The sequence below is a fragment of the Notolabrus celidotus genome, chromosome 3, assembly GCF_009762535.1.
Source record: "Notolabrus celidotus isolate fNotCel1 chromosome 3, fNotCel1.pri, whole genome shotgun sequence".
Lineage (NCBI taxonomy): Eukaryota > Metazoa > Chordata > Actinopteri > Labriformes > Labridae > Notolabrus > Notolabrus celidotus.
The window spans coordinates 5,524,027-5,550,701 of record NC_048274.1 but is presented as its reverse complement, the minus strand read 5'-3'; the positions used below and the strand labels follow the sequence as shown (position 1 = coordinate 5,550,701).

At 45.9% G+C, this 26,675-nt stretch overlaps 1 protein-coding gene across 2 annotated transcripts; it reads left to right on the top strand.

The window, feature by feature from the left end:
• The first annotated feature begins 4,097 nt into the window (after positions 1–4,097).
• fn1b (fibronectin 1b) lies at positions 4,098–26,042 on the top strand. 2 transcript variants are annotated; one of them, XM_034680994.1, is made up of 46 exons: positions 4,098–4,396; positions 4,655–4,780; positions 5,019–5,156; positions 5,552–5,683; positions 6,015–6,152; positions 6,235–6,381; positions 6,472–6,648; positions 6,778–6,960; positions 7,124–7,300; positions 8,319–8,474; positions 8,574–8,702; positions 8,783–8,926; positions 11,129–11,250; positions 12,004–12,172; positions 12,262–12,438; positions 12,803–12,931; positions 13,029–13,118; positions 13,221–13,415; positions 13,870–14,148; positions 14,242–14,505; positions 14,591–14,685; positions 15,421–15,589; positions 15,775–15,861; positions 16,076–16,267; positions 17,161–17,439; positions 17,602–17,793; positions 17,883–17,972; positions 18,237–18,503; positions 18,611–18,727; positions 19,382–19,540; positions 19,625–19,780; positions 19,871–19,987; positions 20,192–20,461; positions 20,871–21,058; positions 21,140–21,227; positions 21,351–21,530; positions 21,656–21,745; positions 21,997–22,185; positions 22,326–22,415; positions 22,860–23,314; positions 23,407–23,545; positions 23,849–24,010; positions 24,091–24,216; positions 24,305–24,411; positions 25,018–25,110; positions 25,375–26,042. In XM_034680994.1, the coding sequence occupies exons 1-46, from the start codon at positions 4,255–4,257 to the stop codon at positions 25,450–25,452; spliced, it is 7,389 nt and encodes a 2,462-aa protein (XP_034536885.1). In that variant the 5' UTR covers positions 4,098–4,254; the 3' UTR covers positions 25,453–26,042. The 2 variants fall into 2 exon arrangements, with proteins under 2 accessions (XP_034536885.1, XP_034536886.1); XM_034680995.1 differs by lacking the exon at positions 17,161–17,439.
• Positions 26,043–26,675: the final 633 nt, after the last annotated feature.

Here is a 26,675-nt window from a genome sequence, read left to right as displayed (position 1 = left end):
TGTTTCTACCAGTTTATTCTCTGTTATCCAGCCAAGCAGGAACACCACTAACACAGCTATGTTCTGGCAGCGGACTTTAACTATAAACCTTTAAATGAGAAACACTGAAAACCATACCGGTACATGATGAAGGTACGTGTGCTCACATTCATTCCCCCGTTAGAGAGAGAACAGTCTCAGGATCTGTAGCTCGTCCTCTGAGGAGAACAGCAGTGCTGTCTTTACTCTGAATGATCCCTGCTCAAACCTCCGACTCTTCCATCAGTGGTCAAGTTGCATTGTGAGTAATGTTGGCACAGGTCTGGAGGAAGCTGTGTATCTGCTGCCTTCAAACTAAAGAGATGCTCGTAGATGGATTTGGTTACCTTTGGACAGAATCGTGCAAATTGATCTCTGTCTCCAGATTTCATGCTAAGCTCATTCACTGCACAAAATGAGGCGGCATGGTCTCAATCTACTCATCTTGACAAACAGTATGCAAAAGGGAGCAGACAATTAGCATAATGTCCCAACTAGGGTTGCAAAGGGTAGGAAAATTTACATGGGAAGTTAAGCTGGGGAATTTTGGAAATATTCCAAATTGGAAACTTTCCATGGGAATTTATGGGAATTAACTAGGAATTGAGGGTAATTTAATGGAAAGGTATCATATCCAAGAATAAATATTTGTTTTGTTATAAGCAGAAATCCATCCAAAATAGAAATCATGTGTGCATGTGATGGAGGAATGCACAGTGCATGTAGGGGGCGTGGTCTCAATAGCCCTGCAGTAAGCAGTGTGCTATGTGCATGTGATTGAGGAATAGCATAGATATTCAACTTTACTTGCATGAAATCTGGTTCTTTTGGTCAAGATTATGCTAAAATATATTTTCCCCAACTATATTTAAGTTCCCTATTAAGAGCCAACCTTCAATTTAGTAAATTCTTGGTTTATTCCCGTGGAAAGTTTCCAACTTTGAAAATTCCTGGAATTTTGCAACCCTAGTCCCAACAAACAACATCTTCTAAAATCAGGAATGCTTCAAATCACAGGTCGCCGTTTTTTGTGAGGCTAGTATGGTAGGTAGTTCAGAAGCAGGTGCTCATATGTGTCTTCAATTGACAACATTAATGTGATACAGTGATGTAAATAAAGTGATGTATCTTTCATGCATTTTGGATGTATGGTTGTTTGGGATCTATAAAAGAGCTTCCTGTGATTAAATACTTTGACTGGATGACCCGTTGCTATCAACGTGGAGTTTTATATTTTTTAAAGGCAGATTTATAATGTTGTGGTTGAGAAGTTGCATGTAATGATATAATGTACGGTCACAGTTCATCTGCTATCGACTATGCAAGCCACCGCCTAAAGTTTAATTTCTTAATTACTTTGATACCATTATGGAAGGATCAAACAGCCATGCAAGAGAATATACTTTATTCATAGACAGTATTCTGCACAGTGTCAATAAAGACAAACAGTTAGTGGTGGCATATCATTGTGGAGACTGGCACACTGACACACAGCAGAACCAACAAAACTACGGGAATGTGACGTGGTCACTGCTGCACGCCACTTTTCAACCTCACTGTCACTCATTTCTACATAGATGAGCACATTTACAGAAGTACTTGAATAACCGGATGGTAAAAATAAACTTCAAGAAACAATCTCTTATTGATGATTGTGTCAAACGTTCATCATTGTTGTTGGTTAAACTCTGCAATCGTTTCTAATCGACTGAGCTCACATTTCATTTCAATGCTTATGTAATGAAACTTTGACGATTTTTCCGATGCACTTTTCTTCGTCACCAGCTGAGATTCATTCAAACCTTCATGCTTTCAGACGTTTCTCTGCACTAAGGCAGCTCCAGGTCTGCAGGATTAACAGATCAAGTTCTCACTCCACTCAGCTCTCAAACACAAATCACTCAGTGAGGCTGAGCAGAAACTCTCAGTGAAAACATCCAGAGTGCAGAGAGATGGTTGGTGAAATATGGATGTTAAATATGAAAAACAGAGGCAGAAGAAGAAGTTTGATTTGATGTGAACCAGGCGGCTCTCCAGAGGCTTCAACAGAGACATAAATCTGAGAGTGAGACCTACAGCTCAGGAAATTAAGTCATACCCCAAATACACAGTCCAGTAAGAACTGGACGTCTCCTTTGTTCACAAATATTTATACATTCTCCTGCAGCAGATCCCTCCCTTTAGCATGAGTGCATACATCAGAGAAATGCATTGTGTAACATCTGTGCACAAGTCAGATTCTGCAGCTTCAGACTGTTTTTATCCTCCACAGTTTGGCGCTGTTTCACCAGTGGAAAGTATGTGATGGCATTTTCCACCCTGCTGAGACGAGTGACTCAGTCCTTCTCCGTTTTAACAAACAAAAACACTGTTTGTGCTGTTTTCTTCTCTGTTTCCCCAAAACCATGTGTTTTAATTTTTAGGGGCCAATTACCCCTCGTCCCAGAAGACCGGGTGACGGGAAATATTACACCGCAGCCTCACACAGAAGCTGCTCTGCAGGACAGACCCATCAGCACGGGCAGGTCATGATCGAGGCAGCAGGCTGAGGTCACTTTATTATTATTCCCTGTCTGCTCCTTGTTGTTGAAAACATTTCATTTCTTGGCAGGAAAACGTAACCGTCCACAAACTGACCCCAAAGACCGGAGAGATAACTACTGTACATGAGCAATTACTGCCAGCTGTGTGTTTATTACAACATAAAGCCTCAGGATTCATAGAAAACACAACATGTTAGGCTGAATGACATGAACCGGACTGTGTTCTTATACAGACAGCATCAAATTAAGAGCACAAGGTTTTGTTTCATTCAGAGAAGTGGAGACAAAATGAGACGCCACACCATCCATTATTCTAACAGAGGTCATGTTTCTGATAAAAGTCCTGCAGACTGACTTTGTTTCTGTTCTCTTTGTTCGGACACTGATTTGGTGAAGTTGACACACTTGGTGTCTTTTGTGCAGAATTCCTGGACACTGTTGGTTTTCTCAGTCCTTAGATATTTCCTGGTGTTTCTTTTTCACAGACTTCAGTGTGTACTGTGTGTGTCCTTGTATAGTCAATACATGGGCAGCATGGTTCCCCTCATGCCCAGCAGTAACAGCAGGGTGCTTGCAGGATATCCTTGCATGGAAGAAGGAATGTCTGTCTTTATTTGCGTTGGAGAAATGATTCATGGACTCACTTTGGATCTTTAAAGCACCTTTAGCAGCACTTTCAGACTTCACCAAACCAGACGCATGACAAATAAAGAAAGTCCTGTTGAAGGATGCAGAGCAGGAGAAGAGTAAACTGTGTGTGTGTGTATGCAGGAGGTGTTATTTCATACCGACTCCTGCAGACACACATGCACATAAACATGTTTTTGTGCAATAACTTCAGATTCATTCAACAGCAGACGTTAACCAATGTGTTCTCCAAATTAACTTAATTAACAGAGGAAGTGATGGAAAACTACTGTTCAGTGTTTTTAGACATCAGTGATGAAAGTCTGGAGGAAATGATGATTGAGTTTGATTTCATAACTTGGACAGAAATCTGTGAGAGTGAACTTCTGACTGAACAGAAACACTTCCTCATTCATCAGAGAGCAGCTGTCTGTGACCCCTGGAGAGTTTATCATAAGATTCTGCACATGTACAACAATCACCCCTGCTTTACTGTGACATGTCATATTTGTTCACAAGTCTTGTTCGTCTCTGTACTTTCTAACCACATGATTATCTGTTGAACTGCTGTGTTTTTATAATATGTTTAAACTGCTTTTAATAAAAACATGCATATTGTGTCTAATTTATGGTTTCATTGTAATTTCCAGAGATAACCCCTCTGCATGATCTCTCTCAGTCTCAATTTTTATCACGATTCTTGTTACCATCCATCTTAACCTCCTTCAGATGCTCATCCTCCTGAAAGCTGGAAATGACTCTCTCTTTCTGTTTTGTTAAACTTGTGGCTTCTTGTCTAGTGCCCTTGTTGCTCACTCTCGGGCGGGTCAGCTCCAGTTAGAGCCCTCCCCCTCACCAGGCTGCAGCGGGGTGTCCGGGTATAAAACAGCGCGCTCCCCTCTCCTCAGCCTGGTGCACCGGCTGCGAGGCGGGAGCAGGGAACTGACAATAAGGGACAGAAACTAGATCTCTCCAAGCTGAACTGAAGTCCTGCACTCGCCTCTTTTTTGTAAACCTTGCTTTTGCTTTTTCATTCTTCACCTTGAATCTTTATTTTTTATACATCATGGCTGGCAGCCCGCTCACAGGGTTGCTGGTTGCGCTGTGCGTAAGCAGCGCGGTGCACGGCTTACCAAAGAAGACCAAGAGACAAACAGGGCAGTTTCAGATGTATCCTGAGCTCCATGATGCAGCAGCTGTTTCTCCAGGTTTGTAAAAGGACTTTGAGCATTTATATTTTATTACACCATAATGTGTGAAAAATTAAAGATGATTTCGATCAGGATAAGAAACTGTGTTTTCTTCATGCTGTGCCAAAGTGGAATCAATTAAAACATTCACTTTTTTGTCAAATGTACAAAATAAATTTGTGCATTAATTTTCTCTAAAGAGGACCCAAATCAGCTGAGCTTTAACAGACTGTGAGGTCCACATGTGTGATGATGCTCTCATTGTGTGATTTATAGTTGGCTGTGAGGAAAACGGTCGCTCATACAGACTGTACGAGCAGTGGGAGAAGCCTTACCTCGGCAGCACACTGGTGTGCACCTGCAACGGAGCAGCAGGCATCAAGTGCAAAACTAAACCTGAAGGTCAGTGAGAGACCGACCAGTTCAATAAATACAGAGACATGTGTCAGGAGAGGATTTCTTTTCACTTCTTACGACTGAAAAATGACTTTAGTTTGGGGAGCTGTCTTCCTCCAGTCCAGACTTTGGGTGCAAAGATAATCCACTCGTTAAGACTCCCGTGCGTCTTTACGCAGCGGAATAAGTGGACACACCAGGTTTGTAATAACAGCTTTCACCGTTTCCTCTGTTTCCCTCTCAGTGGAGGAGACCTGCTTCGATAAGCACAATGACCGGACATACCGGGTCGGTGAAACCTACGAGAGACCGAAGGAAGGGATGATGTGGGACTGCACCTGTATTGGTTCTGGTCGAGGGAAGATCAGCTGCACCATAGCGAGTGAGTAACAGAAACTTAAGTGATGGCAGGTCAAAGGTCAAGTCAGTCAGATGAAAGGATTTGTAGTCTTTTGTGAGTCTCTGTGATTTGTGGTGAGGGTGCATCAGATATAATAAATCCAAATAAACTGCATGCATGGAAAAATACACATTTTCATGATGAACTTCATGAAATATTTCAGGAAAGTGCAAGAAATAAAACATCTCAAAACCTTAATACCTAATGCAATGTTTCTTTATGTTAGTATGAAACAGAGATGGACTCAGAGTTTGATATTTGAGTGATTTAAAAGGTTGATGATTGATGGTTTAACTTCCTGATGAACTTGTCTCACATGTGCAAGTTAAGGCCGTTTATTTAGAACACACAGGAACGTTTGTGTTTGTTGTTCTCAGATCGATGTCATGAGGGCGGAAGGTCTTATAAGATCGGGGACACTTGGCAGAGACCTCACGACACCGCAGACTACATGCTGGAGTGTGTGTGTCTCGGAAACAACAAAGGAGAGTGGACGTGCAAACCTGTGGGTGAGTCAATGCTGCAGATACACACACACACGCATGCACGCACGCACGCACGCACGCACGCACACACGCACGCACACACGCACGCACACACACGCACACACACACACACACTCACACACACACACACACACACACACACACACACACGTTCAGGTGGGGTAACTTCTCAGAAGCATGACAACTCAAATATTTGACATCAGTGGACAAACAGGGTGAGTGTGTGAGGGAGCAGGTTCACTGATTCTCTGCTGATCTGTGTCTCTGTGATTGTTTGATTCAAAGTCAGATCTGTTGATTTCTTCATGAAGTCTCTCCTGTGTCTCCCGTGCAGCTGAGCGTTGCTTTGATAACAGCGTTTCATCGTCGTACATGGTGGGTGAGACGTGGGAGAAGCCGTACCAGGGCTGGATGATGTTAGACTGCACCTGTCTGGGAGAAGGAAATGGACGCATCACATGCACCTCGAGGAGTAAGAGGAACACAAACACAGCTGTTTCTGTCACACACACTCTCTGTCGGGTAGTTTCTGACGGTTGTTGTTCTCCCTGCAGACCGCTGCAACGACAAGGAAACCAGGAGGTCCCACCGCATCGGAGACACGTGGACCAAGACGGATGCAAATGGACACAACCTGCAGTGTCAGTGTTTAGGAAACGGCCGAGGGGAGTGGAAGTGTGAGGCGCACAAAACAGGCAGAAGTAAGTCTCTTATGATTCCCAGATTACAGGATGATCCTCTCAGCATCCACAGCCTGAACATCCATCACTGACTTTGACTCTGTCTCACAGCCACAGGGCCGACAGGAGCCATCATGTTGACCCCTGAGACTCGCCAGCTGCCAGATGGGATGTGCCGCTCAGACTCTGGATCCACCTACAGCGACGGACAGCGCTGGTTAAGAACCCAGGGCAGCAAGCAGATGATCTGTACCTGTCTGGGTAATGGAGTCAGCTGTCAGGAGTACGGTGAGTGCAGCAGGAGAAGATGATATGATGGATCCCACTCAAACACAGAGCAGATGTGTGTTGGTCAGTGACTTACTTCATGTCTGCAGACTGGTGTTACAACATCTCTCTCCATCCCTCTCCGTGCAGAGTCCACCAACCTGGCATACGGAGGAAACTCTAATGGCCAGCCGTGCACGTTCCCGTTTGTCTTCATGGGAAAGACGTACTACTCCTGCACCTCTGACGGACGCACAGACGGGCAGCTCTGGTGCTCCACAACCTCAGACTATGAGAGCGACCAGCTGTACTCTTTCTGCACAGAGAAGAACGGTAAGATCCAGGAGGTGTCAGAATCTGGATCTGAGATTATTTCTGTGTCAGGGTCATTTCTTATCAGACTTCAGCTTCACATCAGCAAGAAGAGATCACATCACAACACTCTTACAGCTAGCTCGATCAGAGACTAAGTGTTGTGTTCTCCTCTCTCCTGCAGCCATCGTTGCAACAAGAGGAGGAAACTCCAACAACGCCCTCTGTCACTTCCCATACCTCTACAGCGGACGCAACTACACTGAATGCACCGCCGACGGACGCCGTGACAGCATGAGGTGGTGCGGAACCACACACGACTACGACAACGACCAGCGCTTTGGATTCTGCCCCATGGCTGGTGAGTGTGTGTGTGTGTGTAAGTGTGTGTGTGTGTGAGCTAATTCCTTCCAGGGAATATTTTCCAGCAGTATTTTTGAAAGATTTTCATCGACATTCATAAACTCAGTTTATCACAATACACTAAATCTGAAGCCAGGAGAGAGTCGACCTCACCAAGCACATAGATCAGATTCAAGAGAGAGCAGTGGCGGTTCTAGACCAATTTTACCAGGGGGGCCAGGCTGGGGCCAAGGGTGTTGTCAGAGGGACACATTCAACCCTGACAAAAGAGACTGAGAAGGGCGAGGACTGGCAAAACATCAGTGCATCCCTATATACTAGACATATATACTACTGTGCACTATATCAAAATGCAGACTGACAGCAGCTGTTGGAACCAAGTGCCACATGCATGTGTTCCGCCTGTAACATCGGCACGATGCCGAATCTTTTTTTATTGTATAATATTTGTTTGGTGTGGAGGGGGGGCCAGGTTCAGTTTTACAGGGGCACTGGCCCCTGTTGGCCCCTCCCCAGAACCGCCACTGAGAGAGAGCAGTTAGTCTGACTGTCTGAATCTGAAACCTGTCTACCAACATGTCCTACAGTGTCTCTCATTTTTGTATGAGTATTTACTTTGTTTTATTTGGTTGATAAAATCCTGAGAGTCAGTTGAATAATGAAACAAAGTCACCAAAGGAGCAGAGAGACGAAGGATCCAGTGTTGCTTCTTTAAAAGGTGAACGGGGGTGCATGGTATGATTTGAGTTCTCCTCAGAGATCCTGGATGTGTGCTGAAACTCCTCACTTCAGATCTGTCTTCTTTGTTGTGATTACTCTAAACTCTGGTCTCTGTCTCTGCTCGGTTTCATGAGTCACTTGCAGACGATTAGAGATGAAGTTAAAGAGTTTGTCGTCATGTTAAAGTATCACCTCTCTCAGATCTGTTAGATAAGATTATTTGATGACATAAAGTGAAATGCACGCTCCTCGAGCAAAGACTAAAGTTTGTTTTATTCTCATCTTTCTTCATGCAGCTCATGAGGAGTTATGCACCACCAACGATGGAACCATGTACCGTGTAGGTGACAAGTGGGACAAACGCCATGATGTCATGGGTCACATGATGGAGTGTACGTGTCTGGGAAACGGCCGCGGGGAGTGGAACTGTGTGGCTCACTCACAGCTGCGAGGTCAGAGAGCTAACTTTGAATGAATGTCTTCTTCGTGGTCCTTCAGTGAGACCCGACTGAGAGTGAAGGTTTCATGTTGACCTCTTTTCATGAATCCAGATCAGTGCATCGTTGAGGGCTACACCTACGAAGTGAACCAGGAGTTCTCCAAGCGCCACAACGAGGGCTACTCCATGAACTGCACCTGCTACGGACAGGGACGCGGGCGCTGGAAGTGCGACGCAATCGGTGTGTTCATCGCTCGCCAGCTCGGCTCTACTCCCCCTCCAACACACCTCCTCCTTTAACATCTCTCTGTTCCTCCTCAGATCAGTGTCAGGAGCCTGAGACCAGAGTGTTCCACCAGGTCGGAGAGACCTGGGACAAAGTCCTCCATGGAGTCTACTATCGCTGTTATTGTTACGGCAACGGGATTGGAGAGATGAGGTGTGAGCCTCAGCAGGGATACTCAGGTAAGGAGGTTTGAACCTGCTGTATGGATGTTCCTGCAGAATCCTCATGGACTCATGGTGGACTGGTTTGAGAGGTTCAGTGTTTGTAGAGATCAAACTACAAAGATGTGCCACGAGCAATCAGACTCGATCAGTGGAGACTTCAGAGGAATCAAAGCTCACAGACATGAAGCACGTATTCAAAGATGGAGAACACTTTCATACACGAAGGACACGAGGGGTTAACAATCACAAACAAATACACATCTTAGAATAATGTCTCTATGACTAGATTTTCCTTGTCGATTTGGATGTTTGGATATTTTCTTGCAGATTTTCAGGATTAAGGTAATCTAGTGCAGGGGTTCCCAAACTTTTCAGCCCGCGACCCCCAAAATATAGGTGCCAAAGACACAACCTCCACTTTCCCTCAAAGTGACTTAATGTGGCTTCATTTAGCTGGTCTGCAGAAAATTAGCCTACCTACATGAGCATGTGTCTGTGTTTCCTGTGTCGTTATGAATTAACCTGCTGCTACTGATGCTTTTGATAATTAAATGTTCACCAACCCTAAACTTAGGAGTCATCTGGCAACAAAGAAAGGCAGAAAACTCATTACATTTTCTATTTTCAAGGTTTTATTTCAAGTTTAGCTACTATTTATGTTGATATTTTTCCTATAAAGGGTAAATTTTTACTTTTGTCATTCAACTTTTTTCACCATAAGTTAACAAATTATATATAAGTAATACAAAACCGACAAAGAGAAGGAAAAATATAAAAATAAAATAATAATAAATGAATACTAATAATAAACAGTACAAACAAAAAAGGAAGATAACAATAAGAAAACAAGGTAAATAAACAAAGATAAATAATAATAAATATTTTTAGATAACTTAATTAAAAAAACATTCTGGAAGACATCTCATGACCCCCCCAGGGGGTCCCGACCCAGACTTTGAGAACCCCAATCTAGTGATCACAGGAACTGATTGAGTGCAAACTGAAATTTAAATAACTAAACTGTGACCTGGACTCAGTAAAAAAAATAAACTCAAAGGCTTCAAAAAACAAAGGATTTTGTCGTCTTAGTTGATATAAGTTGATAATAAAAATGCAGTTTAAATTGATACTCCAGATTTCTCAGTTTGTGTGGGTTTTGGCGCCCCCTGTGGTCAAAGTATGTAGCATATCGTCTTATTTGGAGCGCTGATAATCTGGATGGAGTAATCCTTTAATCTCTTTCTAGTTATCCTGTCAGATTGTCTTTGAAAAACCAGGACCAAAGTGAACCGGATCACCTGAACCTGGTCAACAAAAACTGGATTCTTAAACTTAAACTTAAAGACACTCCAGAGGCCACGAGATTAAATCCTGGACAACTTACGTTAAACACAAGTCTTTGGTGATTCTTTTCCTGAAGAGAAGTTAAAACAAACATCATAAATCTGTCCTGATGACTGAAGACAAGTTTGAATATTTAAATGAACTGTGCTTATTTGTGTTGTCAGCTCCTCTCAGACTCTTCTCCTGGTTCCTCTCAGTCTGATCGCTGCCAGAGCTCAGTTTGTGTTTGTTGAACTCGTTTAACCTCCTTACATCATCCACCTCCCTCCTCCACCTGCGGTTAACCGTCCATCACACGTCCCTGGAGTAAGACTTCCCTGTCAGAGGAGGGATTAAAGAGTTTTTCATGGACTTTGAGGTCTGGTAAAAACAGAAGTGTCCTCCTGTCCTCTCTCTGCTCCTTGCAGTGTGAGAGGTTTTGTCGTCCCTGCAGAGGCTGAAGGGATTCTGGTTCCAGCCTCAGCTCTGAACCCTCTCCTTACCTCAGACCTCTCTCTGTAGTTTGGTTAAAGTTGCTTCATGTGAAACTTTGTACTGAGCTCAAACATTAACCTGAAAAGCTTCAGTTGACACATCTCACGATGACCCGAGCAGAGATGTGTGTGTGCGAAGTGTGAGTCTGTGTGTGTGTATTTTAAGGAGGCTAGATAACCTGTGATGAATATAGTGCTCCTGTGTGAGGATGTCAGGGGGCGTTTGAGCTGGTTTAGCATCGTCTGGTGGTTTTTGTTCTGTCTGATAGAGCTTCAACATAAAGCAGCCAGCTCTCACCTTCTCTCTATAAATGTTACACAGCTGTAATATAAACCTCTCATGATGTTTGAGGCGTTCTCCTTCTTTGTCTTTTATCTGAACCTCCTCCTCTCTCCTCAGACGGACACAGACCGGTCCAGGTGATCATCACAGAAGCAGGGAAGCAGCCGGACTCCCACCCCATCCAGTGGAACCCTCCGTCCTCCGTGCACATCACCCAGTACATCCTGAAGTGGAGGATTGTGAGTCTCTCTTTGTGTAACACATGTTTCAGATGCAGTGAGCTCCTGTCTGAATGTTTGCGAAGCGGCAGCGTTACTTAATGTGAGCAAACAGTCAGCGTGAGGTCAGGAGCTTTTTGGAGTTTGAGCGTGGACAAACATTGTGATCAGAGGATGAACCCTCCTTTAAAGTCTGCACGCACACACACACACAGTCCAATAAAAATATCCTTCCCCGAGCTTCCTCCGCTCATACATCCTGCTCCTCTTTGAAACCTCCAGAGTCTGAAGAGCTCCTGGAAATATTTATGAAACTGAAGTAAAGTCCAAAGGCGCTCTCTGAGGAGGTTTGTATGTTTTGGACTCTTGAAGCGCTCACCTGGCTCCCCCAGCTCTCCTGCTGAGACAGTTTGTAGTTTTCCTACAGAGCTGAACGCCTCTGCAGCAGGATGTGTTAGAGAAACAAGGTGTGAGCCAGAGTACAGTCCAACATATACAGGCTGCCATGCAAAGTTATAATCTTCATACATTTTCGCTTCCTTTTATTCCTCCACAACATTTCTGCTTTGTGAGAAAGTTCATCACTTTAGAGAATCTGATCCAGACTAGAAATCATCTCAACTCCAGCTCCATTCAGAGTTTCATCAATGAGCAGTTAGAGCTCACCTGTAAACCCTGTAATGTGATTCACTTCATGTTGATATGATAAGTTTGAGTCATGATATTTAAAGATCCTACCGCCCTTAAACGTCTCATCTTTCCTCCCTCTGATAGAAAAACAGACCTGGACCATGGAGAGAGGCCACCATCCCCAGCAACCACAACTCCTACACCATCAGCGGGCTCCGGCCAGGCATCACCTACGAGGGTCAGCTGATCAGCATCCTGCGCTACGGACGCCGCGAGGTCACACGCTTTGATTTCACCACCAACCACGGTTCCTGTAAGGAGTCAAGATGACAAACACTCACTGTGAGATCCGCAGATCCAGAGAGACGTTCACAGGATGACTCTGTTTCCTTTTCTCTCCAGTGGAGACGTCGGAGGGAGAGACGACCGTGCCTCCTCCTGTGATGGATACGTCTGAGTCTGTGACTGAAATCACCTCAAACAGCTTCGTCGTGTCCTGGACGTCGGCCTCTGCTGTCATCTCCGGGTTCAGGGTGGAGTACGAGCTCAGTGAGGATGGAGCTAAGCCCAAAGTGCTCGGTGAGATCCGTAAATCTCCATAATGTCTCAGGAAAATCACTGAAACCGGTTCCAAATGAAAGAGTAGATTACAAATACGGACAAAATCTTCAAATCTGTGTCAAATATGACATTTCCTGGAAAATAACCGAACAAGTCAGTCTGTTTCAGGGTGAAATACTTTAAAGAAATACCCAATGAGTCAAAATATTTCAATATATTCATCATACAAAATCATCTTCAAGCTTCTTTACTGATCCACATCATTGCCTGAAATGTTCTCAGCCACCCAGACGTGTTAAAAACGAGTTCAACAGGACAGAGAGTCAAACTAGTTCATACATTTCAGTCTGATTTAACTCTTCTTCGTCTTCTTCTTCTGCAGATGTTCCTCGCACGTCCAACTCCGTCACCATCTCCGAGCTCCTGCCTGGGCGCAGATACAACGTCAACGTCTACGAGCTTCCAGATCAGGGAGAGCCAAACCTGATCCTGACTACGTCTCAGACCACGGGTGAGAGGATCCCTCTCCTCCTCTGAGGGAACACACTCACAGTGTCTTTATCCACCAGACACAGTCCTCATGACTCTCCTTCCTCTGCTCCCCTCAGCTCCTGACAGCCCCGCTCAGCATGCAATCGACGAGGTGAGAGAGACCTCCATCCGGATCAGCTGGTCCAGACCTCAGGCTCCTATCACCGGTGAGACACGTCCTCATGCCTGAGTGTTTAAATCCTGGTTTATTGATCCCTCTTGGAGAATTCTACTCTGTCTCTGTGTGACTGTGGACCTGCTCCCCTCAGGTTACCGGGTGGTCTACACGCCATCATTGGAGGGCAGCAGCACTGAGCTCACGCTGTCGGACACAGAGACCTCAGTGAACCTGGTCGACCTGCACCCCGGAGTTCTTTACAACATCAGCATCTACGCGGTGGAGGAGGAGCAGGAGAGCGAGCCTGTGTTCGTACAGGTCAACACTGCCGGATCTCCTCTGCCAGGTCTGCATTCACACACAGACACTATCATTCAGAGTATTTTATCCTCAGAGCGCCGGATCATCTTCTCTAGATCCGTCTCAAGGCTGAGACGTGTAGGGTCTTACTCCCAGCTGCAGACTCCTTGTAGGGTCCGGGAGCTTTAGGGAGAGACTGTCTTTGTTTGGGAAAGACTGAACCTGTCAAAACATCCCTTTGTCAAAATATACTCTCACAGACTTCTCTGGACCAGCTTGGTTTTCTCAGAGGCCCCTTATCTCCTATAAGTCCTCGTCAACCCAAGGATGAACCCTCTTTAGTTTACAGTTAGCTCAGAGACCCATACACATTTAGATATTTATCAAACTTATGAAGATACATATGAACGCACAGTGCCTCAGTGTATCTCTCATTTCTCTGACCTCTGACCTCTGACCTCTTCCTCTTTGCTCATCGCTCGTCCTCTCCCTGTTCACAGAGGAGGTCCCGGCTCCCACAGACCTGCAGTTCTACGAAGTTAATGACGTGAAGATCACCATCACCTGGACCGGTCCTCCCAGTGAGGTGACCGGTTACAGGGTCACCTACTCCCCAGTCGGTCCTGACGGCACTGAGACCAGACCCCTGCCGCTCCCTGTCTCACGCAACGCATACGCTGACATCACTCACCTGCAGCCGGGGACGCTGTACCGCTTCTACATCTACGCCATCAACGCCGGAGTGGAGAGCACGCCGCTGGTGGGAGAGAAGTCGACCAGTGAGTGTCAGCGTGAAGCGAGCAGTCAGAATAAAAAAACATGACGTGAGAACAAATATAAAACATGTCTGTGATTCTCTCAAACCTCTCCAGAACCGGACGCACCCAGCAACATGCACTTCACCGACCTCGGCCCCGACAGCGCCACCGCCACCTGGGACGCTCCTCGAGCCATAGTCACCGGTTACCGCCTCTTCCTGAGCATCGGAGGATCCACCCCCATCGAGAAGAGGATCCCAGGCAGGGTCACCCAGTTCCCTCTGAGGAACCTACGTCCAGACACCCAGTACACGGCGACCCTCCACTCTGAGCTGGACAACGAGCTCAGCGAGGGCATCACCTCCTACTTCGCCACCAGTGAGAATCCAGAGACACAAACAGCAGCAGATTGTGAAAGAACAAGCAGCTGAGGTTTAACTTCTCCTCTTTGTCTTTCTCACAGCACCACAGATGGGAAACTCTCCTCCTTTCAGCACCGAGGTCACCGACTCCTCCATCATCGTCACCTGGATACCTGTCCGCAAGTTCAGCTACAGGGTACACAATCATTCATCCTTCAGCAAACTGAGTCTCTCTGACTGTCAGACACCTCAGAGATCATTTTATACGATCTAAGTCATTGTTTGACTTTCTAACTTTACTGATTAAATATCAGGCTTCAGTTAAATCTAATAATTATATTACATTATTATTGTTTACTACAACTCACGGTCATATTACATACCCATATTTATTTTTATTTATTGCTTAATCTGTCATTACCAACTATAATCACACCATGTCAACCTGTCACTACTGAATCATTTTTAATACTGCCTGTTTTTACTGCTATTTAATCTAAATTCCATTTCTAACATTGTATATATCTAAATTGTATTTCATCTTTATTTATCTATTTTAATTTAATTTTAATTTAATTTAATTGTATCTTATTTTATTTTATTTTATTCTACTTATTGAAACTTCTTCTTGATTGTACTTATGTCTGGGTTGCTGTAACAACTGAATTCCCCCCCCGGGGATCAATAAAGTAATATCTTATCTTATCTTATCTTATCTTAAATCAGAGAACAGCTGATAAAGCTGAAAATTTACCTTCATGTTCCTCCTTTTAGAAAACAAGGATAGTCTAACAGTCTGCTGACATATTCACGATACCAGATTTATAAGGTGATAATATGTCAGGTATGTTTGCTGCCCCCTGGTGGCCACAAACAAACCCTGCGGGTGTGTTTCTGATCTCTACATGTGCGCTCTTCTCTTCTCCTCCAGGTGTCTGTACTTCCCAGCCAGACAGGCGAGTCTCCCAAAGAAGAGACCTCCGACACAGGACGGATTTATATCCCAGGACTGATCCCCGGGACTCAGTACACCTACAGCGTGCAGCCCATCTTCAACGGACGCAACCGAGGACAACCCCTCACCCGCAACGTCTTCACATGTGCGTATCTACTTCATAGAATAAGATGACCATCTCTGAAATCACTGTGATACTCTGAGTAACTGAACATGTGTTTCTGCAGTTTTCTCACATCACGTTGTTCTAAAAATTAAGGATGTGAGAGGAGAAACTGCTGCATCAGATCCAGTTTCTCACACCTGTGTCCTGGTTTGTTCTCCTTCCAGCTCTCTCTCCTCCCACTGACCTCAGAGTCGAGTCCAGCCCAGACACAGGAGACCTGACTGTCCACTGGGTCGCCTCCAAAACACCAGGTAAATATTGACTGTACTGCCCACGCGCTGTCAGGACATCGGATCACGCCGAGTCTAGACCTTGGCCTACAAACGGGATTTTTGTTCCCCGTTCTGCAGTACAAGCGTCTCTTCCTGGTATCTCCTTTCATCCCTCACAGTGACTCAGAAACTCCAACAAACCTCCTGACATCATGTTCTACCCACTCACTATTTGTCCCCCGACTCTTCGCAGGCATCACGGGCTACAGAGTGACCAGCACACCCATGAACGGCCAGCGAGGGAACTCTCTGGAGGAGCTGGTCCGAGCTGATCAGACCTCGATCAGGCTGGAGAGTCTGAACCCTGGAGCTGAGTACAACATCAGCGTCTTCACTAACAAGGGGCATTTGGAGAGTGTGCCTGTGTCCACTGTGGTCACACCAGGTATGAGACACCGTGGACGCCCTCACACCTGTTTACAGGCAGTAAACACAGAACAGACCCCAAAACTCAAGACTGGGTCTGAGTCTAGATCCAATAAACATTTGCTCGTCATGTTGAGCTGTTTGTATTCTAGAAAAAAACACGATGAATGAAAAATTAAAGTTCCTCTAAAACAGGCTTTTCCTCAAGCTAGTTAAAAAAAAATTTTAGCCACAAGGGGGCAGAATAACTTAGAAACTCGTGTTATGTAACAAGCCAGAGGAAACTCCCTGCTTACCACTCCTCAGTCTGCAGATCTACAGCATCGTCCCTCTGAAAGGATAACAGGATGACAAATGAACCCAAGTACTCGCTCTCCTTTTAGCTAAGTTTTGGTCTCCTCCACACCCATCAGAAATAGTTGTCTTAGTACTTTGTTTAATGTAACTTTGTCGGCTGCGTGATGATGGAGTGAGAACACAGCCGCTAAAAACACTGTTGATGAGAGCAGAGAGATCCAACAGATTTAACTGAGTCTGAAAATTACAACACCAAGCTTTAACCGGCTGTGATGCTCAGCGAGCTCTGATACAGGGACTAACTCTCTTTTCCTTTAAGAAACATCCACCCTGTTGCAAGCAGAGTTAGCTTTCATAACACACTAACATGAGGATGGTCTAACATGCATGGGGATCTCCTTTAATCTGGTTTAATTGGAGCATGCTCAGGTTAATGATAGTACATGAATGACGTCCATCCTGTATAATGACCTCTGTGCAGCATGGCTTCTGATTCTCTGTGGGTTCATTCTGCTCTTTGGGATTGTTGTTTTTATAACCAATGTAATTGTTGGAGCTTCTCAGTCTTTCTTGTTTAATTCTGCCTGCGCTTTGCTAACGACCTAACCCTTTCAGACATCCCCAAACCACGTCCTGTTGACTTTGTCGACATCACCGACACCACCATTGGGCTGCGATGGATCCCGCAGAGCTATACGTCCATTACTGCTTACCGGATAACGGTAGTAGCTTCTGGCGAGAGCGTGCCGATTTTGCAAGATATGGTGGAGCCATCGGCGGGTTATTACACGGTTCACGGTTTGGAGCCTGGCGTGGAGTACGACATCAGTATCTTCACTGTTACAGAGGAGGGGGAGAGCAAGCCGACCACTTACACAAAGCAAACACACGCTGGTGATTTAACTCTTTCACTCTCTCTGTGGGAAGGGGCTGGGTTTGATCTGAGAGGCTTACTGACAGCACTTTAAGTAACGGACAGTATATGTATTAATCATATTCTCTTCACGCCGAGTGAATCCACTTGATTTAGTTTTTGGTCGTCCCTCCTTCCTGCAGTTATTCCAGCTCCAACCAACCTGCAGTTCAACGGCGTGGGTCCTGACCACATCAGGGTGACTTGGACGGTTCCTCATGTTGCCACGCCAAGCGACATCTCCCGCTTTGTTATCCAATACCACCCGGTCGCTACCGATGATGACATCAGGGAGGTTAATGTGGGTGGAGGAACCAACACGTTCCTGCTGCAGAGTGAGATGATTTAAAATCTCTTTGTTGAAAAGTCCAAAATGAGGTCTTTCTCTTTCTCTGACTGTTCTCGTGTCTTTACCTCCACACAGACCTGCTGCCCAACACAGAGTACCGCATCAGTGTGATGTGTGTGTACAGTGAACAGAAGAGTCCACCGGCCACAGGAACTCAGAGGACGAGTAAGTATCAGGAGGATGAGAGGAGGTGTCAGCTGAGCTTTACTCAGTAAATATGAAAGTATGTTTATGATGAGACTGCTCTGCTGTGGAACAAACACACATTTAACATCAAACAAACAAAGATGATCCTCGGTTTGAGTTTAGGAAGCTCTGGATGATGAGTTCAGTAAACTTCACCTTTCAAACCGGCCCCCTGACCCTCCATGACTTTAATCATTTAAACAAGTTAAAGTGTGATGTAACACCTGACCCCTGTCTCTGCAGCTCTGGACTCTCCTACTGGACTGGACTTCTCTGACATCCGCACCACCTCCTTCACCATTCACTGGCTGGCTCCGACCTCTGCTATCACCGGCTACCGCGTCCGCTATCAGGGGACGAGCGGCGGGCGGGTCAAGGACGAGAGGCTTCCCCCGACCCGGACCTACTACACTCTGACTGGTCTGACACCAGAGACCGAGTATTTGATCTACGTGTACGCTGTCAGTAATGGTCAGGAGAGTCAGCCTCTGACAGGAACCCGGGCTACCAGTGAGTCTCTGATCATCACACCTTCTTCTTCTTCGTCTGAGTCACTCCTCTTTTACCACAGTCTCTCTGTTCTCTCCTTCTTTCCTCTCCTCTTTCACCCTCTCCAGTCTCTGACGCCCCGACTGATCTGGAGGCAACATCGTCCACTCCAACCAGCATCACCATCCGCTGGGACGCCCCCTCTGTCACAGTGAAGAACTACAAGATCACCTACGGGAGCGCAGGTCTGCACACCGCTCTACACCTTCAGTCTCTCTAAGCCTCTGACACGACCTGAGTTTAACACTCTCCCTTCTTTGTCTGTTTGTTTGTTTGTTCCTTTATTTCTTTCTTTGTTCCTTTCATTCTTTGTTTGTTCCTTTCTATCTTCCTTTCTTTCTTTGTTTGTTCCTTTCATTCTGTGTTTGTTCCTTTCTTTGTTTGTTTGTTCCTCTCTTTCTGTTTGTTCCTTTCTTTCTTTGCTTGTTCCTTCCTTCCTTTCTTTGTTTGTTCCTTTCATTCTTTGTTTGTTCCTTTCTTTGTGTTTGTTCTTTTCATTCTTTGTTTGTTCCTTTCTTTCTGTGTTTGTTCCTTTCATTCTTTGTTTGTTCCTTTCTTTCTGTGTTTGTTCCTTTCATTCTTTGTTTGTTCCTTTCTGTCTTCCTTTCTTTCTTTGCTTGTTCCTTCCTTTCTTTGTTTGTTTGTTCCTTTCATTCTTTGTTTGTTTGTTCCTTTCTGTCTTCCTTTCTTTGTTCGTTCCTTTCTTTCTGTGTTTGTTCCTTTCATTCTTTGTTTGTTCCTTTCTGTCTTCCTTTCTTTCTTTGCCTGTTCCTTTCTTTCTGTGTTCCTTTCATTCTTTGTTTGTTCATTTTTTTCTTTCTTTCTTTTTTTCTTTCCAGGTGGTCAAATTCAAGAGTTCTCGATCCCCGGCACTCAGACCACGTCCACCATCACGGGCCTGAACCCGGGCACAGAGTACACCATCACAGTCTACGCTGTGAGCGGACGAGGGGACAGCCCAGCCTCTAACACGGGGGTCTACATCATGGCTAAGACCGGTACGTCAGCGTGAAAGCAGAGCTGGATTAAGAGACGACACGTAGAGGACTTTATCTGAAGATGTGTTTTTGTTCTTCCTTCAGATACTGAAGCTCCTCCTGACATGAGATTGACTGACGTGAGTGATAACGCCATCACCGTGCGCTGGTCTCCGGCTCAGGGTCCGGTCAAAGGGTACAGAGTCACCAGCGTCCCTAAGAACGGTTTGGGACCCTCTTACTCGGAGGTGGTGGCCCCCGGTGAGACTGACAGAGATGAGCTGTCCCTTTATATGATCTAAGATTATTGAATCCTCCTCTCATCGACTCGTTCCTGCTGCTGTTTTACAGATCAGACTCAGTTCACCTTCTCGGGTCTGATGCCCACCGTGGAGTACGTGGTCAGCGTGTACGCTCTAGGAATGGATGATCAGCCGTCCTCCCCTGTGGTGGATAACGCGATCACAGGTTAGTGAGTCTTGAATCTGAAGGAGAGGCTTTAATCAGAGATCAATCAAACGTCTCTCTGCTGGTTATCAACTTCTACTTTCTTTATTTCAAGTCGACATTTAAACTTCAGTCTTTGATCAAAGAGTTGAAACTTGATCTTTAAAGGCTTGATGAATAAGACGATATAAAGGTTTAAAGACTCTCCTCGTGTTCCTCCTGCAGCCATGGACCGTCCCAAAGACCTGACCTTCTCCGACATCGACTCCACCTCCATGCGCATCACCTGGGACAGCCCGGACGGCACGGTGACATCATACCGCGTCCTGTACACCAGCCCAGAGGAGGGCGAGAGAGAGCTGCGTCCGGCACCAAGAGGAGACCAGGACACGGTGCTGATCAGAGGCCTTCGACCCGGGACAGAGTACACCGTGAAGGTCATCGCCCTCCACGACCGCACACCCAGCAAACCGCTGGTGGGAACTCAGGCCACAGGTAGAACGATCAGAGAGCATGGACAGGTTAATGTCATCTGTGCAGAGCAGACGGGATTCACCATCGAGTTAGACCGTCTCTAAGAGACTGAGGATCTGCTAAAAGTCAAGACATGGACTTTATGGAAGAAGTTTCGTCTTATTACTTCATTTAATCTTTTTACTTCTTCGTTATACAACACATTGGATATGACACGATATGATACACTCTGATAGGATGCACTTGATTGTTCCTGTAGTTAAATTAGTCTCAGTCTTTAATGTCTGTCTTGAAGTTTTAAATTTGTAGTTTGATATAAACGTTTAAAGACGAGCTTTGAGAGTGTTTGAGCGTCAGAGTCGACCCACAGAGTGAAGCAGTAACTCATCACACCCTGACTCAGATTCTTCATGTCTTCGTGCTTCTTCAGTGATCCCTTCTCCAACCAACATGATGATCTCAGAGCTCGGTCCCTCCACCTTCACCGTGACATGGCGAGCGCCCGCCACACGCCTGACAGGCTACCGAGTGGTCATCACCCCGAAGAACATCAACGCACCAACCAAAGAGCTGAACGTCGCTCCTGACACCACGCGTGTCGTCGTACCCGGACTCATGGTAAGAGAAAGGTCTGGTCTCGCGGGTTTTCATGGATTAGAGTCTGATGGTAAATAACGTCTGTGTGTTTGGGAATCAAAGGTGGCGACCATGTACCAGGTACAGGTCTACGCTCTGAAGAACTCCGTCACCAGCAGGCCCCTCCAGGGAGAGACGACCACGCTGGAAGGTAAACAGCTGCATCACATGAAGACGGATCTCATCCTCTCCTGCTCTGTTTGATCTCTGCTCTCTATCTCAATCAATCAATCCATCAATCCATCAATCAATAAACCAATCTTTATCTACACAGATGTAGGTCCTCCTCGGCGTGTGCGTATCCTTGATGTTAAAGACACGTCTTTCACGCTGACCTGGCGCCCCAAGCCGGACACGATCAGCAGCTATCTCATCGAGGCAACGCCATCCAGCGGCACCGAGCCCGCCATCAGGAGGAACATCCCGGAAGGAAGCAGCACCTACACACTGACAGGTACACAACAACTACACACTCACAGCTTCATCTGTTGAACAGACTCTAGGTAAATCCTTGTTGGAGGGATTTTGTCGTTCAGTCTTGCTTCAGGTGCTTCAGGTATCTGGTCTTGTTCTCCTCAGGTCTCCAGCCGGGCACCACGTACTCTGTGAACCTGTACAGCCTGAACGGGAACACAAGGAGCACCCCGTTTACTCTCTCCATCCAAACAGGTACGACTCTGAATTATGTTCAGGTTTCATTCTGTTAACATTGTGAAATATAGTGAAGTTTGAGTTCTGGAAGAAGAAAGGTTACTCCTCCTCTCTTGCAGCTTGAATGTGATATTTTAAAGTTTTTCACTCTGTCAGTAAAATAAGAGCACAGAGATAAACCAGCAAAGTCTCTTTTGGGAAATAAAGCTTGAATCATTACAGAAATCCCAAAGTCTCTCTTGAGTCTGACATGATGTTTCTCTCCTCAGCTGAACCTGTGGTCCAGGCTCCCACCAACCTCCAGTTCACATCTTTGACCCCCACCTCCATCTCCTTCTCCTGGCAACCACCTGCCTCCTCCATCACAGGATACTACGTCACCTACGAGGAGTCAGGACGAGGGCCCAGAGAGCTAATCCCACGACCCCACGCCGGCCAAAACTACGCCACCATATCCGGTTTGTGGTTTCTGATTGGTTCTTGTTCTCTGTATACATGTTCTCTGTATAACTGATCAGTCAGCTGCTTGTTGTTCGTTTCTGTTTGATGCAAAGAGGTTTTTAAAATCCATGCTGACACTGATCATCCGTCTCCTCAGGCTTGAAACCGGCCACAGAGTACATCGTTAAGATCATAGCCATCCAGAACACGCAGAGGAGCACTCCTCTGCTGGGGAAAGTTAGGACACGTAAGTATTTTCTGTCTTCTGGTCTGAACAGGAGTGAACGTGACGGTAAAAGTGACGTATTTGATCATGTAGTAAAAGGCCAATGTTCCTGATGAAGATGAAGAGGCAGATCAAAGATTTAAGGGTAAACTTGCAGCTTTATTCTGCTCAGCTGACGTGTTTCGCTGTTTGAGCTGAGCCTTGAGATAAACTGTGAAGTCAGTCAGCGTCATCAGACTCCTAAAACATTACTACCACACTTACTTTGAATGTCCTCACAAACGTCATTCAAAACACCGTCAGTGTGTTTGTGATCCTGCATGAAAACACACTCTGCAAAGGAGTAGACTCCAGCAAAGTGAGCATATCTGTGGCCCCCTGCTGGCTGAGATATGTTACTGCAGCTCTGCTTTGACACCCCCCTTGTCTAACCTGCTCGCTTTCCTAACCCGTCTCTCCGCCCAGACCCAGAGTCCCTGCTCCCCCTGCCTCTGCCACGCCCTGGAGGTTCAGGCGACAAGCTGGACGTCCCTGAAACTGAACTGGACAACACAGTCCAGGTAGTGGGCACCAACGGCCAGGACGGGCTCGGTGGTCAGAGCCAGAATGTGGAGTACACAGAGTACAACAACAACAACAACGGGGACAGCAGCAGAAACAGTGGTAACATTGGCAGCCCGCAGTACCCCTATGGGCAAGTGCGTGAGCCCCTGGTGTTTGTGCCCCTTCCTGATGCAGAGGGCCGCAGGCTGCCCATCCTGAAGCTGAACCTGCCCGTCGGCACCATCTTTGGAAACGACACCGGAGTGCCTCAGGAGGCCCAGACTCAGACCTCCGTCACCTGGAAGCCCTACAGGCAGAGCAACGCCTACCTGGTGTCCTGCCATCCTCTCACACACCAGAACGAGAAAATGTTCCAGGTGAACACGAAGACTCGTCTGACACTCTGACCATGTTATCCACGTTCGATCATTTCTCTGTTTCAGATTTAACAACTTCATGTCTCCTGCAGGTCCGCCTGCCAAACACAGCCACCACTGCAACCCTGATCGGACTCACCCCTGGAGCCAACTACAACGTGATCGTGGAGGCTCTGTTGGGCGCGCTCAAACACAAGATCCTGGAGCAGGTCGTCACAGCAGGAAACTCACGTAAGAATCAGATCCTGAGTCTGAGACAAATCCAGCACTTTAATCTGAACAGGAGAAGAAGAGAGGGATCCAGGGCGTTTTAAAACCTCTAACTTTGTTTGGTTCTTTAACTCTCTGGAGGTTAGAGGAGGTAAAACCAGAACATAAAATAAAATGTGCATTCATTACAGAGCTCTGATCCAGTTTAGATTTGTCATTGTAATCCAGCCTCATAACATTTTAGACTCGTGCATGAATGTGTTCCTCTGAGGCTCATCAATCTTTAAAGCACTAATCTCTCACTCACATCTTTGCTTTCTTCAGTCCCTAACGGAGTCCCATCCAGTACAGACTCGTGCTACGATGCCTTCACTGCCACCTACCATGACGTCGGAGCCGAGTGGGAGCGCATGTCTGAGACCGGCTTCAAGCTGTGGTGCCGGTGCCTGGGTCTAGGCAGCGGACACTTCAGATGTGATTCATCCAGTGAGTGTTTGTTGGAACGTGAACATGTTCAGATTCTTTTACTCCGTTTGGTCTCTGACGGTTCTTCTGTCCCTCATCAGAGTGGTGTCACGACAACAGCATCAACTACCGTATCGGGGAGAAGTGGGACCGCCGTGCAGAGAACGGACACCTGATGAGCTGCACCTGTTTGGGGAACGGAAAAGGAGAATTCAAGTGTGAACCACGTAAGGACTCTCAGGAGACCGCAGGAGAAATGTCCTCAAAGTGATGGGAAGCCGCCGTGTGTGAACTTAAATGTGTGTCTTCACTCAGATGACTCGGTGTGCTACGATGACGGCAAAGCGTACCAGGTGGGGAACCAGTGGCAGAAGGAGTACCTGGGTGCCATCTGCACCTGCACATGCTTTGGAGGACAGCAGGTAGGACACATCAGATTCACGGCCAAATTCCACCAGATCTGTCTCCGATCCGTCACCGCACCAGAACTGATAGGTTTCTATTCTAGTCAATGTGTTAACTTCCACTGGATCCACTCCATTGCGTACCAGCTGTGTCTCTGATCTGGCAGGTCTGAGTCCTCCAGATCAGATACACAAGACTTCTATTTTTGCCAGATGCCAGAGCACGACGCATCAATCTCAACAGAGCAGATGGACGTGACAGGAAGTCAGGCACCAAAACATCCAGTTAATTTTCAGAATAAAACACTCTGTGTTATCACCAGATCGTATTTCACTTAACTACAACAACAAACAGTCATGATGAGCGGAGCCAGGCCCGGAGTCAACAGGTCTGAGGACCAGAAAGACAACATGGATGAGGAGAGGAGGAGGAGAATCCTTGATTCAGTAATTACTGCGGGAAAACCTCGGTCACATGACTCCAGCTGTCCAGCAGTCCTGCTCCGTGCTGCGTTCTGAAAACGGATCTGGTGGAAGTCCTGTGTCACCTGTTCTGGTTCTGATGCACGCTGTGACCATGTGAGTGTGTTTTAATGAACACGTCTGTGTGTTTGGTCTCATCAGGGCTGGCGTTGTGAGAACTGTCGTAAACCAGGTGCTGATGTTGATGCCAGTCTGCTGCAGCCCGTGAGATACGGAGACGTGTCTCTGCGTAAGGTGAGCAGACAGAACTCAGCGTCCTGAAACTGGAACCTGGACACTGAACAGAATTTACTTGTTTTATACAGAAAACATTTTGAATTATTGTTTGTTTCTTTTATCATCATCATATTCTCTCTGTGTTTAATCACACTAATAAATAATATATGCATATCTAATGACCTCATTTGAAACCCAGTGTTTACATCTAAAGATCATAGAGTCGTTCGTGTCTGTTAATTTGATCTAACATCTTCATATCTCCTCTTCCTCTTCCTCCAGAACATTCACTGTCCCATCGAGTGTCTCCGTCCAGACCTGCTGGCGGACGCGGTCGCTCATCCTAACCCTCAGGAGTAAAGCTTCCCCCCTCACTGTCCACTCGCTGCACTGTCTCTGTAAGAAGCCAAGCTGTCTGCATCCAAACTTAGCGTCAGAAGACTCTGACTCATATTTAGCTGAAGATTAGAAATCCTAAAGCGCCCTGCTGCCTGATCAGAGTGATCCTCTTTAAAGCCAGTCCCTTCACTGTCTAATGTTCCTGTCAAACTCCTCCCCCTTACCTTACCTGGTGTAACCTTTCCCTCCGCTCACCTGTGTGCCTTCATGACCTGAGAATGATAGATTTGTCAGATTGACATCAGTTTAAGGTGTTCAGAGACCTTGTTGGAGAGTAAGCACTGTGTCCCTGCAGTAACTCACAGCTGTGCTTCTGTTTCCTGTCGCCCTCTCTGAAGGGTCGCACTGTGTGTGATTGACACGTCCTGATTTATTCTTTTTGTCTTTTTACTAATTTATCCCTTTAATCTCTACGTGTGAGTGTGTGAGCCGGGATGTGAGAATATGAACTGTTCTATTTTTGTACTTTGTTGTCGGTGCCAAAGTTGTTTCTACCTTTGACAGAAAGAAGTCCCTTATTTTAATAAAGCTGGAGAGATCCTGAAACCTTACCACGGCGTGCTCTGAGTTTATTTCTGTGAGAGGGTTTAATGAAGAGGAAAATAAATCATGGGTTATTTAAATAAGATAATAAAGTATAGAGGTTTTCATTTTTAAGCCTTTAGCAAAGTCACAAACTGGTCATCTTGTTTTTATTTGATCATTAGTAAATGTTAGCGTTTATTTAAAGCATGAATTCAGCCATTTAAGAAACACAAAAAATTATAGTTTGGTGCATGGAGATATTTGCTAAAGCAAGGCTGATGAGATTTTTGAAACCAAAGTACAGAACAATAAAACCTTGGGCCTGATGATGGAGCTAGCTAAGAAGTAAGGGAAGTAGAAAAGTGAGTTGTACAGTGTGCAGCATAGACAAAATTTAAAAATTTAAGAAGTGATTTATATGGAATTTAATATTTTTCACAGCACCTAAAAACTGAGTGCCTCCATTGTATACAGAAAAAAGAAGCAGCAGAACGTTAGCGCTGTGCATTGTGAGGGAGACTGGTCCGCTGCAGACTGAACCATGTTCCTGAATCAGTACGACATACAGGGAGTTTATCATACTGCAGATTTGTTCACAAACTACAGACTGAGTTTAGGGCTGAATTAAGACGGACTGCTGGGATAGTAGGAGGTTTGAA

Coding starts and splice junctions, on each gene's coding strand:
- fn1b (XM_034680994.1), top strand. CDS start 4,255: ATGGCTGGCAGCCCGCTCACAGGGTTGCTGGTTGCGCTGTGCGTAAGC. Junction 6,961..7,123: donor TTTCTGCACAGAGAAGAACG/GTAAGATCCAGG, acceptor TCTCTCCTGCAG/CCATCGTTGCAACAAGAGGA. Junction 12,439..12,802: donor AGCTAAGCCCAAAGTGCTCG/GTGAGATCCGTA, acceptor CTTCTTCTGCAG/ATGTTCCTCGCACGTCCAAC.